At 51.5% G+C, this 17182-nt stretch overlaps 1 protein-coding gene across 3 annotated transcripts; it reads right to left on the bottom strand.

Moving 5' to 3' along the window:
- Positions 1-1007: 1007 nt before the first annotated feature.
- On the bottom strand, positions 1008-16306 carry NUDT18 (nudix hydrolase 18). Of its 3 annotated transcripts, none has more exons than XM_063931816.1 (4): positions 16202-16306; positions 15188-15345; positions 14267-14480; positions 1008-2255 (listed from the first exon to the last, which is right to left on the bottom strand). In XM_063931816.1, exons 1-4 carry the CDS (start codon positions 16209-16211, stop codon positions 1711-1713), a joined length of 927 nt encoding a protein of 308 aa, XP_063787886.1. In that variant the 5' UTR covers positions 16212-16306; the 3' UTR covers positions 1008-1710. The 3 variants fall into 3 exon arrangements, with proteins under 3 accessions (XP_063787886.1, XP_063787887.1, XP_063787888.1); XM_063931817.1 differs by lacking the exon at positions 16202-16306 and adding an exon at positions 16079-16191; XM_063931818.1 differs by lacking the exon at positions 16202-16306 and adding an exon at positions 15641-16069.
- Between the last annotated feature and the right edge of the window lie 876 nt (positions 16307-17182).

Here is a 17182-nt window from a genome sequence, read left to right as displayed (position 1 = left end):
GCTAGTGGAGCCCGATGCTGGTGTAAAAAATACGGGGGACCCCTACTCTTTTTGTCCCCCGTATTTTTTGCACCAGCGCCAGGCGCAGAGCCCGGTGCTGGTTTTAAAAATACGGGGGATCCCCGCATTTTTAGAACCAGGACCAGCTCGAAGAGCCCGAGGCTGGTTATGCTTTGGAGGGGGGACCCCACGCCATTTTTTTTCTGAATTTTACCATTCCATCTAAAAAAAAAAAAAAAAATATTTTAAAAAATATATAAATAATACTTGTGCCTCCAAAAAAGACAAACCAAGTACCTAATCCCTTCTAATATAAATAGATATGCTTCAAGCTGCTGGGTTCCATCGTACGACTATCCAAATTATTAATAATGAATTAATTAAGAATTATTAATAATGTGTGGGCCAGAAAAGTCCATTTATAATGACAACCACTGTTTTCTATGGGTGAAACGGGTTCAGTGTGAAAGGTACCAAAACGGTAATGAAATGGTAATTTACTGGTTACAACATGAGATGTGAAAGGGGTTTAACTGCTCAGACCCGTTTTAAGAACCGTTTCAAATACCATTTCAAAAGCAGGTTTTGCGATGTGAAAGCAGCATTAGAATTCCCTGATGACAGGACCTGGCAAACACTGTTCTTAGTATTGTTTTCCAGTCATATATAAACAAGTACTTGTAAAGGGAACAATGTTCTGCGCCTGCCCGCAGCCAAGCAGCATCTCTGTGCAGCTGTCCTCTCCACTGTTCCAATCCTGTTCAAATATCTGTCATAAAAAATATAAATCTGACTTTTCCAAAAAGAGGCATCAGTGTGCCTGTAGTAACGTACATTGGTGCCAGCTCTGTGGGTGCCCAACAGCCCCAATGTTGTGCTATCACTATCCTTATCTATGCATGGCAGTTTTTCCTCATATGGCGGCGGCATGGAGGGGGTTACATGAGCACTCCGTAATCATAGTAAAATCTTGGCTCTTATGGGTTACATGTGAAGAACTCCCAATAGAACATACCAACTGTTACACATCTGTAGACGTCACTACTTTGACATGCACAATATGTATAACTTACATTTATTGTGTAAACGAGAAGACAGAAGACAACTTCAGCGACAATTTGATTTACTGTAGGCTATAAAGACTGTCCGTGACCACTCAGCATTCCCTGCGGACATTGGCATTCAGCATAGATGCATGGTAAAGCCCTGACCTGGGCAGTTACTTTGTTGGGAAGCACAGCAAAGGGTTCCCCGCCAGAATCATGCAGTGAATGTGAGCAGTTTCTGACTTTATTCACTCCCACCTGATTTCTCAGTGCAGGTCACTGCGGGGGGCCAGGCACTGTATGAGGCAGCGTTAGCGAGTATGGCCATCTAGAGAGACGGAGAACCGTCGTTCATATTCTCTGGCCAGAACTTTGTGTCTCCCGGTGAGAAGCTGATGCAGGGAGTAAAGGAAGACGCCAGTGCTAGAACAGACCATGCAAGGGTTAGTGCCTATCGGCAGTAAGTCACTCGGTGATAGTGATCTGTGGCAATGCTGTCAGCCACTCTGACCTGAATCCTTGTCACAATCATTACTTTAATAAAGCCGGTCCGATGTGTGCACCAGTCAGACCTTGTTCAGATGAAAGCTAGGTGTCGGGTAATGTTTGTACGGAGCACTCCAGCGTATATATGCCATTTTCTTTTCAGTTGTGTCCTTGGGTGTCAGCTATATAGAGGCAGCAATGTGTTCTTCTCCAAGGTCTCTGTCAGTCTACTTTTCAGCCCTTCATCTTCAACTGCAACCCAGCTCATGCCATCTCTGCTGACTACGGGTGGTTCTAAGCCATGGAATACCCCCATGATATTAAAACACACTCCATCTGCTTCATCCCCACCTTGGTGCTGTACTCCCAAAATGCCATAAGATTTGGGAGGATGTTGCAGAAGATTACACAGGGGGGTGAGGATGCTCCTGCCGCGGGTGGCACATACAGTGGTGGGGAGGTGCACAGGTTCCGTGGAGCTCTGTAGGACCCAAACCTCTCCTTGTGGACTCAAACAAATTAGTATCAGCCGCAGGACAAGGAAGGGTGAAGGGCACAGCTGAGGCAGGATGGAAGGGTGGGACGGCAAGCGGTGGTATTCCAAAGCCAGCTTAATGAGGGGAAGAATATCTCTGCTGCGCAAGGGCAGGGATGAAACGGTGTCCCACCACGAGGCTTGGAGAGACTCTTTGTCTGCTGAGGCCGTAGATTTCAGAGTGCCACCTGGAGAATGAATCATAATTATATCATAATTACATAAAACACTAACAAACGTTTCCTGAAACAGCTCTCACGAGTTGTCCTCTAATGCTTTCGCAGCTGCAAATTTGTACACAGCTAAGGGTGGTCATCCCGAGTTGATCGCTCGCTAGCAGTTTTTAGCAGCCGTGCAAACGCTATGCCGCCGCCCACTGGGAGTGTATTTTAGCTTAGCAGAAGTGCTGCAAAGTTTTTTTGTGCAGTTTCGGAGTAGCTCAAAACCTACTCAGCGCTTGCGATCACTTCAGACTGTTCAGTTCCTGTTTTGACGTCACAAACCCGCCCAGCCACGCTTGCGTTTTTCCGCACACTCCCAGAAACGCCCACTTCATGTCAATCACACTGTGGACACCAGTGTGACTGAAATGCTTCGCTAGACCCTGTGCAAAATGACATTGGGTCGTTGTGCCCGTATGACGTGCGTGCGCATTGCGCCGCATACGCAGAACTGCAGTTTTTTAGACTGATCTTTGCGCTGCGAACAAATGCAGCTAGCGATCAACTCGGAATGACCACCAATGTGCAAAACCCTGCTAATGCTGCCGCTGCCTGGGATTGTAATGAGGCGCCCACCGGCGGCTTTGCACATCCCAGCGGCTGCGGGCACAGCAGATCGATCGATTGTCAAACTTCTGTGTAGCCATGTGGTCACGCAGAACAGCCGTAGGAAGTCAAATGCCAGAGCCATTGTAGGGATGGCCATCAACCATCGATGGTTTCAAAAGATAGCTAGAGTCTATACCCGATGGTGAATACTTTTACCATCGATAGGGGAGAACCAGATAGTTTTACCGCTATCGGTACCAAACCACCCCATGGGTTGTTGTTTTTTCGACAAGGTGCCAGGACACAGAGCACAGCTCCGTCCCCCTGACAACTGTGAAGCCCCGCCCCAAGGCTCAGATTGGCCTGCAGCCCAGTGAATACAAAAGTAGGGATAACCATCGGTGGGATAAAACCAAGGATGGTCCCCTTACAGATAGTTTTATACAATCAAGATTAACCTTCAATGACACCAACGATGGTTAACCAATCAATGACCATCCCTAAGCCATTGTAAGTGTGTACGGGATTGCAAACACAAGCGTTTTTGCCACCAGTCCCTCGTTACCTCTCCCAAATGCTCCCTGATTGTCAATCACTTGGCGAGTAAATCCTGTCTGAGGCCACCATTGGAAGTCCATCATGCTCACGGGCAGTGTGTTTTAGACGTCTGAACAGTTGGACAATAACTGCGCGACTGTGTAAATATCGACACAGAATACAACTGTGAATTATGCACATAGTATTCTGTCAACAGGGTAATGAGTGCAGTAGAAGTAGGCAGCAACCTGGGGTTCTCCAGCTGTTCAGGAACTACAAAACCCAACATGCCCTGCCAACGTCAAGTTACCATGGCATGCTGGTACATGTAGTTTAATTTTAGCTTAAGTCCACAGCTTCCCTAAATATTTTGGAAACTATAAGAGCAGCAAATGTCACCAGAGCTGTCTCTACATAATCAGCAGGTTCCGCGGACAGGGGATATAGGTTCCCTTAGAAGACACGAGTAATATACGTCATGATCAGACATATAGGGCCCCAACAGCGATAGGACTAAAGCCGGTGATATATTGGATGTCCTTGTACAATGCTATAGTTTTACACCAGTACACCTAGGGTAGTCCAGACTGTGTATATTATAGGACAGCCTGCGTATATTATAGGACAGCATGCATATACAGCCTGCGTATATTATAGGACAGCCTGCGTATATTATAGGACAGCCTGCGTATATTATAGGACAGCCTGCGTATATTATAGGACCGGCCTACTCTCACAAGACACAGTCATGAACTGGATTTATAAATCTTACAATGCAAGGAGGCATAAAAGGAGGCTAAGCGTGTAAAAGTGTACACATGACACTACAACTATAGACGACCTGCACGCAATGCCAGTGATCATGTAGTTGGGTGATTTTTTGCAACAGTACATACAGTACGCAAAGATTTCTAAAAAGTCTATAGGCCCAGAGGGCCCCCTCACTATCCCGACAGTCGGCATGCCGACCAACAGGGACTGTTTCCACTCGTGGGTGTCCACGACACCCATAGAGTGGGAACAGAACAGTCGCCACCGAGCCTGCAGCTTGGCGAACGCAGAGAGCCCGCAAGGGGCTTGCTGCACTCGCCCCTCTCCGGCGTCGGTATGCTGACCGGCGTTAGCCATACCACACCCGGCCCTGAGGGGCCGATTCCGAGTTGGGAGAAAAGCAAAATAAAGGAGTAACTATGCAGCTGGGTAACACATTGCTGCTCTGCAGGTGGGCTGATGTAACTGTGCTCCTGGGTAACGCCATGCTGCTCTGCAGGTGGGCAGATGTAACTGTGCTTCTGAGTAATGCCATGCTGCTCTGCAGGTGGGCAGATGTAACTGTGCTCCTGAGTAACGCCATGCTGTTCTGCAGGTGGGCAGATGTAACTGTGCTCCTGGGTAACGCCATGCTGCTCTGCAGGTGGGCAGATGTAACTGTGCTTCTGAGTAATGCCATGCTGCTCTGCAGGTGGGCAGATGTAACTGTGCTCCTGAGTAACGCCATGCTGTTCTGCAGGTGGGCAGATGTAACTGTGCTCCTGGGTAACGCCATGCTGCTCTGCAGGTGGGCAGATGTAACTGTGCTCCTGAGTAACGCCATGCTGTTCTGCAGGTGGGCAGATGTAACTGTGCTCCTGAGTAATGCCATGCTGCTCTGCAGGTGGGCAGATGTAACTGTGCTCCTGGGTAACGCCATGCTGCTCTGCAGGTGGGCAGATATAACTGTGCTCCTGAGTAATGCCATGCTGTTCTGCAGGTGGGCAGATGTAACTGTGCTCCTGGGTAACGCCATGCTGCTCTGCAGGTGGGCAGATGTAACTGTGCTCCTGAGTAACGCCATGCTGCTCTGCAGGTGGGCAGATGTAACTGTGCTCCTGAGTAACGCCATGCTGTTCTGCAGGTGGGCAGATGTAACTGTGCTCCTGGGTAATGCCATGCTGCTCTGCAGGTGGGCAGATGTAACTGTGCTCCTGAGTAACGCCATGCTGTTCTGCAGGTGGGCAGATGTAACTGTGCTCCTGGGTAACGCCATGCTGCTCTGCAGGTGGGCAGATGTAACTGTGCTCCTGTGTAATGCCATGCTGCTCTGCAGGTGGGCAGATATAACTGTGCTTCTGGGTAATGCCATGCTGTTCTGCAGGTGGGCTGATGTAACTGTGCTCCTGGGTAACACCATGCTGCTCTGCAGGTGGGTAGCTGTAACTGTGCTCCTGGGTAACACCATGCTGCTCTGCAGGTGGGCAGATGTAACTGTGCTCCTGGGTAACGCCATGCTGCTCTGCAGGTGGGCAGATGTAACTGTGCTCCTGTGTAATGCCATGCTGCTCTGCAGGTGGGCAGATATAACTGTGCTTCTGGGTAATGCCATGCTGTTCTGCAGGTGGGCTGATGTAACTGTGCTCCTGGGTAACACCATGCTGCTCTGCAGGTGGGTAGCTGTAACTGTGCTCCTTGGTAACACCATGCTGCTCTGCAGGTGGGCAGATGTAACTGTGCTCCTTGGTAACACCATGCTGCTCTGCAGGTGGGCAGATGTAACTGTGCTCCTGAGTAATGCCATGCTGTTCTGCAGGTGGGCAGATGTAACTGTGCTCCTGGGTAATGCCATGCTGTTCTGCAGGTGGGCAGATGTAACTGTGCTTCTGGGTAATGCCATGCTGTTCTGCAGGTGGGCTGATGTAACTGTGCTCCTGGGTAACACCATGCTGCTCTGCAGGTGGGTAGCTGTAACTGTGCTCCTTGGTAACGCCATGCTGCTCTGCAGGTGGGCAGATGTAGCTGTGCTCCTGGGTAACGCCATGCTGCTCTGCAGGTGGGCAGCTGTAACTGTGCTCCTGGGTAACACCATGCTGTTCTTCAGGTGGGCAGATGTAACTGTGCTCCTGGGTAACACCATGCTGCTCTGCAAGTGGGCAGCTATAACTGTGCTCCTGAGTAATGCCATGCTGTTCTGCAGGTGGGCAGATGTAACTGTGCTCCTGGGTAATGCCATGCTGCTCTGCAGGTGGGCAGCTGTAACTGTGCTCCTGGGTAACGCCATGCTGCTCTGCAGGAGGGCTGATGTAACTGTGCTCCTGAGAAACGCCATGCTGCTCTGCAGGTGGGCTGATGTAACTGTGCTCCTGGGTAACACCATGCTGTTCTGCAGGTGGGCAGATGTAACTGTGCTCCTGGGTAATGCCATGCTGCTCTGCAAGGTGGGCAGCTGTAACTGTGCTCCTGGGTAATGCCATGCTGCTCTGCAGGTGGGCAGATGTAACTGTGCTCCTGGGTAACACCATGCTGCTCTGCAGGTGGGCTGATGTAACTGTGCTCCTGAGTAACGCCATGCTGCTCTGCAGGTGGGCAGATGTAGCTGTGCTCCTGGGTAACGCCATGCTGCTCTGCAAGGTGGGCAGCTGTAACTGTGCTCCTGGGTAACGCCATGCTGCTCTGCAGGTGGGCAGATGTAACTGTGCTCCTGGGTAACACCATGCTGCTCTGCAGGTGGGCAGCTGTAACTGTGCTCCTGGGTAATGCCATGCTGTTCTGCAGGTGGGCAGATGTAACTGTGCTCCTGGGTAATGCCATGCTGCTCTGCAAGGTGGGCAGCTGTAACTGTGCTCCTGGGTAACGCCATGCTGCTCTGCAGGTGGGCAGATGTAACTGTACTCCTGGGTAACACCATGCTGCTCTGCAGGTGGGCAGATGTAGCTGTGCTCCTGGGTAACGCCATGCTGCTCTGCAGGTGGGCAGATGTAGCTGTGCTCCTGGGTAACGCCATGCTGCTCTGCAAGTGGGCAGCTATAACTGTGCTCCTGGGTAATGCCATGCTGTTCTGCAGGTGGGCAGATGTAACTGTGCTCCTGGGTAATGCCATGCTGTTCTGCAGGTGGGCAGATGTAACTGTGCTCCTGGGTAATGCCATGCTGTTCTGCAGGTGGGCAGCTGTAACTGTGCTCCTGGGTAACACCATGCTGTTCTTCAGGTGGGCAGATGTAACTGTGCTCCTGGGTAACACCATGCTGCTCTGCAAGTGGGCAGCTATAACTGTGCTCCTGAGTAATGCCATGCTGTTCTGCAGGTGGGCAGATGTAACTGTGCTCCTGGGTAATGCCATGCTGCTCTGCAGGTGGGCAGCTGTAACTGTGCTCCTGGGTAACGCCATGCTGCTCTGCAGGAGGGCTGATGTAACTGTGCTCCTGAGAAACGCCATGCTGCTCTGCAGGTGGGCTGATGTAACTGTGCTCCTGGGTAACACCATGCTGTTCTGCAGGTGGGCAGATGTAACTGTGCTCCTGGGTAATGCCATGCTGCTCTGCAAGGTGGGCAGCTGTAACTGTGCTCCTGGGTAATGCCATGCTGCTCTGCAGGTGGGCAGATGTAACTGTGCTCCTGGGTAACACCATGCTGCTCTGCAGGTGGGCTGATGTAACTGTGCTCCTGAGTAACGCCATGCTGCTCTGCAGGTGGGCAGATGTAGCTGTGCTCCTGGGTAACGCCATGCTGCTCTGCAAGTGGGCAGCTATAACTGCTCCTGGGTAATGCCATGCTGTTCTGCAGGTGGGCAGATGTAACTGTGCTCCTGGGTAATGCCATGCTGCTCTGCAAGGTGGGCAGCTGTAACTGTGCTCCTGGGTAACGCCATGCTGCTCTGCAGGTGGGCAGATGTAACTGTGCTCCTGGGTAACACCATGCTGCTCTGCAGGTGGGCAGCTGTAACTGTGCTCCTGGGTAATGCCATGCTGTTCTGCAGGTGGGCAGATGTAACTGTGCTCCTGGGTAATGCCATGCTGCTCTGCAAGGTGGGCAGCTGTAACTGTGCTCCTGGGTAACGCCATGCTGCTCTGCAGGTGGGCAGATGTAACTGTACTCCTGGGTAACACCATGCTGCTCTGCAGGTGGGCAGATGTAGCTGTGCTCCTGGGTAACGCCATGCTGCTCTGCAGGTGGGCAGATGTAGCTGTGCTCCTGTGTAATGCCATGCTGCTCTGCAGGTGGGCAGATATAACTGTGCTTCTGGGTAATGCCATGCTGTTCTGCAGGTGGGCTGATGTAACTGTGCTCCTGGGTAACACCATGCTGCTCTGCAGGTGGGTAGCTGTAACTGTGCTCCTGGGTAACACCATGCTGCTCTGCAGGTGGGCAGATGTAACTGTGCTCCTGGGTAACGCCATGCTGCTCTGCAGGTGGGCAGATGTAACTGTGCTCCTGTGTAATGCCATGCTGCTCTGCAGGTGGGCAGATATAACTGTGCTTCTGGGTAATGCCATGCTGTTCTGCAGGTGGGCTGATGTAACTGTGCTCCTGGGTAACACCATGCTGCTCTGCAGGTGGGTAGCTGTAACTGTGCTCCTTGGTAACACCATGCTGCTCTGCAGGTGGGCAGATGTAACTGTGCTCCTTGGTAACACCATGCTGCTCTGCAGGTGGGCAGATGTAACTGTGCTCCTGAGTAATGCCATGCTGTTCTGCAGGTGGGCAGATGTAACTGTGCTCCTGGGTAATGCCATGCTGTTCTGCAGGTGGGCTGATGTAACTGTGCTCCTGGGTAACACCATGCTGCTCTGCAGGTGGGTAGCTGTAACTGTGCTCCTGGGTAACACCATGCTGCTCTGCAGGTGGGCAGATGTAACTGTGCTCCTGGGTAACGCCATGCTGCTCTGCAGGTGGGTAGCTGTAACTGTGCTCCTGGGTAACACCATGCTGTTCTGCAGGTGGGCAGATGTAACTGTGCTCCTGGGTAACACCATGCTGCTCTGCAGGTGGGCAGCTGTAACTGTGCTCCTGGGTAATGCCATGCTGTTCTGCAGGTGGGCTGATGTAACTGTGCTCCTGAGTAACGCCATGCTGTTCTGCAGGTGGGCAGATGTAACTGTGCTCCTGGGTAATGCCATGCTGCTCTGCAGGTGGGCAGATGTAACTGTGCTCCTGAGTAACGCCATGCTGTTCTGCAGGTGGGCAGATGTAACTGTGCTCCTGGGTAACGCCATGCTGCTCTGCAGGTGGGCAGATGTAACTGTGCTCCTGTGTAATGCCATGCTGCTCTGCAGGTGGGCAGATATAACTGTGCTTCTGGGTAATGCCATGCTGTTCTGCAGGTGGGCTGATGTAACTGTGCTCCTGGGTAACACCATGCTGCTCTGCAGGTGGGTAGCTGTAACTGTGCTCCTGGGTAACACCATGCTGCTCTGCAGGTGGGCAGATGTAACTGTGCTCCTGGGTAACGCCATGCTGCTCTGCAGGTGGGCAGATGTAACTGTGCTCCTGTGTAATGCCATGCTGCTCTGCAGGTGGGCAGATATAACTGTGCTTCTGGGTAATGCCATGCTGTTCTGCAGGTGGGCTGATGTAACTGTGCTCCTGGGTAACACCATGCTGCTCTGCAGGTGGGTAGCTGTAACTGTGCTCCTTGGTAACACCATGCTGCTCTGCAGGTGGGCAGATGTAACTGTGCTCCTTGGTAACACCATGCTGCTCTGCAGGTGGGCAGATGTAACTGTGCTCCTGAGTAATGCCATGCTGTTCTGCAGGTGGGCAGATGTAACTGTGCTCCTGGGTAATGCCATGCTGTTCTGCAGGTGGGCAGATGTAACTGTGCTTCTGGGTAATGCCATGCTGTTCTGCAGGTGGGCTGATGTAACTGTGCTCCTGGGTAACACCATGCTGCTCTGCAGGTGGGTAGCTGTAACTGTGCTCCTTGGTAACGCCATGCTGCTCTGCAGGTGGGCAGATGTAGCTGTGCTCCTGGGTAACGCCATGCTGCTCTGCAGGTGGGCAGCTGTAACTGTGCTCCTGGGTAACACCATGCTGTTCTTCAGGTGGGCAGATGTAACTGTGCTCCTGGGTAACACCATGCTGCTCTGCAAGTGGGCAGCTATAACTGTGCTCCTGAGTAATGCCATGCTGTTCTGCAGGTGGGCAGATGTAACTGTGCTCCTGGGTAATGCCATGCTGCTCTGCAGGTGGGCAGCTGTAACTGTGCTCCTGGGTAACGCCATGCTGCTCTGCAGGAGGGCTGATGTAACTGTGCTCCTGAGAAACGCCATGCTGCTCTGCAGGTGGGCTGATGTAACTGTGCTTCTGGGTAACGCCATGCTGTTCTGCAGGTGGGCAGATGTAACTGTGCTCCTGGGTAATGCCATGCTGCTCTGCAAGGTGGGCAGCTGTAACTGTGCTCCTGGGTAATGCCATGCTGCTCTGCAGGTGGGCAGATGTAACTGTGCTCCTGGGTAACACCATGCTGCTCTGCAGGTGGGCTGATGTAACTGTGCTCCTGAGTAACGCCATGCTGCTCTGCAGGTGGGCAGATGTAGCTGTGCTCCTGGGTAACGCCATGCTGCTCTGCAAGTGGGCAGCTATAACTGCTCCTGGGTAATGCCATGCTGTTCTGCAGGTGGGCAGATGTAACTGTGCTCCTGGGTAATGCCATGCTGCTCTGCAAGGTGGGCAGCTGTAACTGTGCTCCTGGGTAACGCCATGCTGCTCTGCAGGTGGGCAGATGTAACTGTGCTCCTGGGTAACACCATGCTGCTCTGCAGGTGGGCAGCTGTAACTGTGCTCCTGGGTAATGCCATGCTGTTCTGCAGGTGGGCAGATGTAACTGTGCTCCTGGGTAATGCCATGCTGCTCTGCAAGGTGGGCAGCTGTAACTGTGCTCCTGGGTAACGCCATGCTGCTCTGCAGGTGGGCAGATGTAACTGTACTCCTGGGTAACACCATGCTGCTCTGCAGGTGGGCAGATGTAGCTGTGCTCCTGGGTAACGCCATGCTGCTCTGCAGGTGGGCAGATGTAGCTGTGCTCCTGGGTAACGCCATGCTGCTCTGCAAGTGGGCAGCTATAACTGTGCTCCTGGGTAATGCCATGCTGTTCTGCAGGTGGGCAGATGTAACTGTGCTCCTGGGTAATGCCATGCTGTTCTGCAGGTGGGCAGATGTAACTGTGCTCCTGGGTAATGCCATGCTGTTCTGCAGGTGGGCAGCTGTAACTGTGCTCCTGGGTAACACCATGCTGTTCTTCAGGTGGGCAGATGTAACTGTGCTCCTGGGTAACACCATGCTGCTCTGCAAGTGGGCAGCTATAACTGTGCTCCTGAGTAATGCCATGCTGTTCTGCAGGTGGGCAGATGTAACTGTGCTCCTGGGTAATGCCATGCTGCTCTGCAGGTGGGCAGCTGTAACTGTGCTCCTGGGTAACGCCATGCTGCTCTGCAGGAGGGCTGATGTAACTGTGCTCCTGAGAAACGCCATGCTGCTCTGCAGGTGGGCTGATGTAACTGTGCTCCTGGGTAACACCATGCTGTTCTGCAGGTGGGCAGATGTAACTGTGCTCCTGGGTAATGCCATGCTGCTCTGCAAGGTGGGCAGCTGTAACTGCTCCTGGGTAATGCCATGCTGCTCTGCAGGTGGGCAGATGTAACTGTGCTCCTGGGTAACACCATGCTGCTCTGCAGGTGGGCTGATGTAACTGTGCTCCTGAGTAACGCCATGCTGCTCTGCAGGTGGGCAGATGTAGCTGTGCTCCTGGGTAACGCCATGCTGCTCTGCAAGTGGGCAGCTATAACTGCTCCTGGGTAATGCCATGCTGTTCTGCAGGTGGGCAGATGTAACTGTGCTCCTGGGTAATGCCATGCTGCTCTGCAAGGTGGGCAGCTGTAACTGTGCTCCTGGGTAACGCCATGCTGCTCTGCAGGTGGGCAGATGTAACTGTACTCCTGGGTAACACCATGCTGCTCTGCAGGTGGGCAGATGTAGCTGTGCTCCTGGGTAACGCCATGCTGCTCTGCAGGTGGGCAGATGTAGCTGTGCTCCTGGGTAACGCCATGCTGCTCTGCAAGTGGGCAGCTATAACTGTGCTCCTGGGTAATGCCATGCTGTTCTGCAGGTGGGCAGATGTAACTGTGCTCCTGGGTAATGCCATGCTGTTCTGCAGGTGGGCAGATGTAACTGTGCTCCTGGGTAATGCCATGCTGCTCTGCAGGTGGGCAGATGTAACTGTGCTCCTGAGTAACGCCATGCTGTTCTGCAGGTGGGCTGATGTAACTGTGCTCCTGGGTAACGCCATGCTGCTCTGCAGGTGGGTAGCTGTAACTGTGCTCCTGGGTAACACCATGCTGCTCTGCAGGTGGGCAGCTGTAACTGTGCTCCTGGGTAATGCCATGCTGTTCTGCAGGTGGGCAGCTGTAACTGTGCTCCTGGGTAATGCCATGCTGTTCTGCAGGTGGGCAGATGTAGCTGTGCTCCTGGGTAATGCCATGCTGTTCTGCAGGTGGGCAGATGTAGCTGTGCTCCTGGGTAACGCCATGCTGTTCTGCAGGTGGGCAGATGTAACTGTGCTCCTGGGTAACACATTGCTGCTCTGCAGGTGGGCAGCTGTAACTGTGCTCCTGGGTAACGCCATGCTGCTCTGCAGGTGGGTAGCTGTAACTGTGCTCCTGGGTAACACCATGCTGTTCTGCAGGTGGGCAGATGTAGCTGTGCTCCTGGGTAACGCCATGCTGTTCTGCAGGTGGGCAGATGTAACTGTGCTCCTGGGTAACACATTGCTGCTCTGCAGGTGGGCAGCTGTAACTGTGCTCCTGGGTAACGCCATGCTGCTCTGCAGGTGGGTAGCTGTAACTGTGCTCCTGGGTAACACCATGCTGTTCTGCAGGTGGGCAGATGTAACTGTGCTCCTGGGTAATGCCATGCTGCTGTGCAGGTGGGCAGCTGTAACTGTGCTCCTGGGTAACGCCATGCTGTTCTGCAGGTGGGCAGCTGTAACTGTGCTCCTGGGTAATGCCATGCTGCTCTGCAGGTGGGCAGCTGTAACTGTGCTCCTGGGTAACTCCATGCTGCTCTGCAGGTGGGCTGATGTGACTGTGCTCCTGAGTAACGCCATGCTGCTCTGCAGATGGGCTGATGTAACTGTGCTCCTGAGTAACGCCATGCTGCTCTGCAGGTGGGCAGATTTAACATGTGCAGAGAGAGTTAAAGCTGGGTACACACTGGCCGATACGTCGGCCGTTAAGTTGAACAGACGATAAATCGTGGGCACGTTCACAGACATATCGTGGTAGATCTACAGCACAGCCAATGGTCGATATATCTGTAGACATATCGGTGCATCGCCCCATACACTTGCTGCAGAGGTCGCTGATTACTGACATCACAACTGGGCGGGCACATGCCGACGATCAGTGAGTATACACTTACCAATCATCAGATAGGTCGATGAACTGGCCGAACAGCCGATCTGTGGGCCTAGTGTGTACCCAGCATTAGATTTGGGAGGGGGCCACGTCCTAGCTAAAATCTACATTGCAGTGTAAGACTAAAGCTTCCCAGTATATGTGGGCTACATGCTGAAGCAGCCACTATTTACCCTGCATGCCAACAAAACATGTATTGGCTCCCCTCGCACTGCAGCATGGTTTGTTCCAGATACAAAGTTCCTTGCTTTTTTTGGTCCCATACATGGTCCAATACATTGGGAGATCAGAGCTGGGGCAATTTATTAATCCTGCTATGTAGTGGGAATTCCCATACGCCCGTCCACACAGCATGGTGCGCCCCTACACACGCACCGTCTACTCCCCTCTACTTTCAGATGAATCACTGTTGTGCATATATAACCGCCTGGCTGTGCCCTGAGCGTGGGCATCTCTCACCCTGCCAGATGTACCAATCTGCTCCTGCACAGACATCGCCACCTTGCTTCTTACTATTTTAGAAATGTTCAAGGATCTAAGCTGACATTGGCGGCTGCCAATGACCTACAGTGTGGTCTAACTAAAAACAGTTCATTTGGCATCTGTAACCTGATTGGTTGCTATGGGTTACTGTACAGGTCTGCACTTCGCACAATTCCATGACTGTAAACATAAAACCAGCACAAAGCACCAGACAAATAACAGCGATGTATCTGTATTTCCATGTACCTGTCTGCAGAGCAAGGAACACAAATCGCACCCAGGAGGCTCCTCTCTCCTCCACCACTAGCAGGGTGAGAGGCTGGCACAGCAGCCCAGTCTCCTCCTGGACCTCTCGGCACAGCCCCTCTACCAAGGTCTCTCCTCTCTCCAGCCGCCCAGCTGGCAGGTACCAGCTTCCCCAGCACTCTGGCTTGGCCTCCTGCATCATCAGCACCTCGCCCTGCAGGATATTGCACAGGATTATTCAGAGAGCATGCCCCTCTATAAATCTCATCACAGTCTGAGGCGGTTGCCATCCTTCCAACTACATATAATACCCGACCCCATATCTTACAGCGTCCCAAATGGCCAAACAGGAAAATGTAATTTAGTTTAGCTACACAAAGTAGACCAAAGCATTAAAAAAGACTCTTGGTAGGTACAATATGGACACAAGGGAGACATACTGGCATACCCTGGAGGTATGAAGTGCTAGTTCTTCCATATGTACGGTAACGGGCATACACAGACAACAATCCCTGAGATCTTACAATTATCAGTGATCACTAGAGATGTTTGTAACACAAATGATTTAGGGGTCTATATGTGAGCCAGTGGAGAAGTTGCCCATGGCAACCAATCAGCTGCTACATATAACGTTATAGAATGCACTTTATAAATGTAACCTCAAAACTGATTGGTTTGCCGTGGGCAACTTTATTCTTTTCACTGCTTCATGAATAGACCCCTTAACGTGGTGTCATCTAATCCAAATGATCTTTCAGAGGTGTGACTGCCCGAGCGTCATCTTTTTGATCGTCATTTGCTTAAAAATGATTGTATCATTATGTATGGGCATAATCAAAGAGGATGTATCACAATTTACTTGCCACTCTTTACATGTATAGATGTGTGTATCTAGATATCCAGACGCAGACACAGGCTCACCTGCTCGTTCAATAAAACCCCCATGACGATGTAGCATACGCTGTGCCTCAGTTTCAGGGGCTGCGGCCTCTCCGGGGCCAGGTCATACTTGTCAGGAAGAGGGACAGCTCCCCCATCTAGGAGAGTTCTCAGCTCCTCCGCCAGCCCAGAAGACATGTCTATGACACATGAAGTACATGTTTCATACATGGACTAGAGATTAGATATGTCAAGCATGCACGGCTGAAACTAACAGTATTATATTGCCTATAAAACACTCAATGCAATATGTTGTATTACATTAAATGTGAACTATTTCCAATGATTTATTATGTAATAGAGGGTATAATAATAATAATGCAGGCACTATACTCAGCCACAGCTGCATCACTGTGTGTAACAACACGTATACTGCAGCAGGAATAAGCTAGGGGAAGATGACAATGACACAGCACAGTGACTGCAGTGAGTTACCCTGGCTGGGGGCGAGGGCAGAAGAGCATCTGAGAGCGCAAGGCAAATGCACTATTACTACTATTATCCATTTCACAGCAGCATGTCGGGGGGGTCTCAGCAGTCTATAAATCTCATTACTGTATCTGGGGCTGTCTCAGCAGTCTATAGAATGTAATTGTGTCCTAGGCTGTCTCAGCAGTCTGTATGATCATATTACTATATCTCAGCTTTCTCATTGTCTATGGAAGGTTATAACTAATATCAGCAGTCTATATGTTCTCTACTATATCCCAGCAGCCTATATGCTGTAATAACTAGATCTCAGGCTGTCTCTGCAGTCTAAAACTAATTCTTGTACATCAGACTCTCTATATATTTAATTATATTGCCATGTCTCAGAGCTGAGCAGTCAGTATCTTATATCAGGTTGTCTGAAGGGTCAGTGTAAATCATCACTTTGCCCTTATGCCCGCAGTGTGCTCCTATAGCTGTGTGTCTCTAGCTGGTGCAGCAGTCTCGGTCTATATCATCACGGTAGCGTCACTGTCTCTTGTTGCAGCAGCAGTCTCATCATCTCACCCCCAGTCATCGCACACCCGGAAGCGCTGCACTCGTCTTCCTCTGTGGCTATTGGTCAGTGCCAAACGAACCTCCTCTTCTGATTGGATAATATGAGCAGCCACTCCAAGCGGGGCATGGCTCCAGTGATAGACGTCAGACATGTGCAGCAGTGTGCGAACACTCTATACACTACAGCACTGCAGTCACTCAATGTGCGCTGCTTTGGCGGGCTGTGGGGGATGTGTGCTGCCTTATACTTGCCTATCAGGGCACAGTGTACACTGACTGATATATTGGGTGGAATTCAAATGTTTGAAAAAAGTCGGTTAGGTGTCTGGTTTTTTTCCTATCTATTATATAGGGAAAAAAAGACTCCCAACTGACTTTTCAAACATTTGAATCTCCCCCTATGTCTGAGCCATGGGGTTGGTATGTTAATTTGCATGGACATTCATCATGTTGACACTGATGACATTTCGACATGATTAGTATGCTGAAAGAAACTTTCCTGTTGGTCCATTTTGGTGCCTTACCGGACCAGGCGGGTCCGGCTACTCCTGCAGTGTCTTCTGGGTCTGGCGGTCAGCTGATGAGGACATTCAGCTGCTCAGTGACCAGAGATGTTTTGTCAACATTTCATTAGTGTCAACCTGATGAATGTCGACAACACATTGAATGTCGACCACATATACTAAACCTGTATGTTATAGCTGGTGCTGCCTTCTACTTTCCTGCCAGTGTACACTACGATGACTGATACTATATTTAAAGGTATGCAGTTAACATACCGCCCGTCAGGATCCTGGCTATCTCAATACCAACACCCTGACAGGGGTACTATACTGCCTGCCGGAATACCGGTGAGGTAGGTGATTCGCCCTCTATGGGTGTCCACGACACCCACAGAGGAAGAATAGAACCTGTGGCGAGCGAAGCTTGCCACCGCGCCCACAGCGCGGCAAGCCCGCAAGGGCCTTTGTTGCGCTCGCCCACCTGCCA

The sequence above is a fragment of the Pseudophryne corroboree genome, chromosome 6 (genome assembly GCF_028390025.1).
Source record: "Pseudophryne corroboree isolate aPseCor3 chromosome 6, aPseCor3.hap2, whole genome shotgun sequence".
Classification (NCBI taxonomy): Eukaryota; Metazoa; Chordata; class Amphibia; order Anura; family Myobatrachidae; genus Pseudophryne; species Pseudophryne corroboree.
The sequence above is the reverse complement of the archived record's forward strand: the minus strand, read 5'-3'. Positions and strand labels throughout refer to the sequence as shown.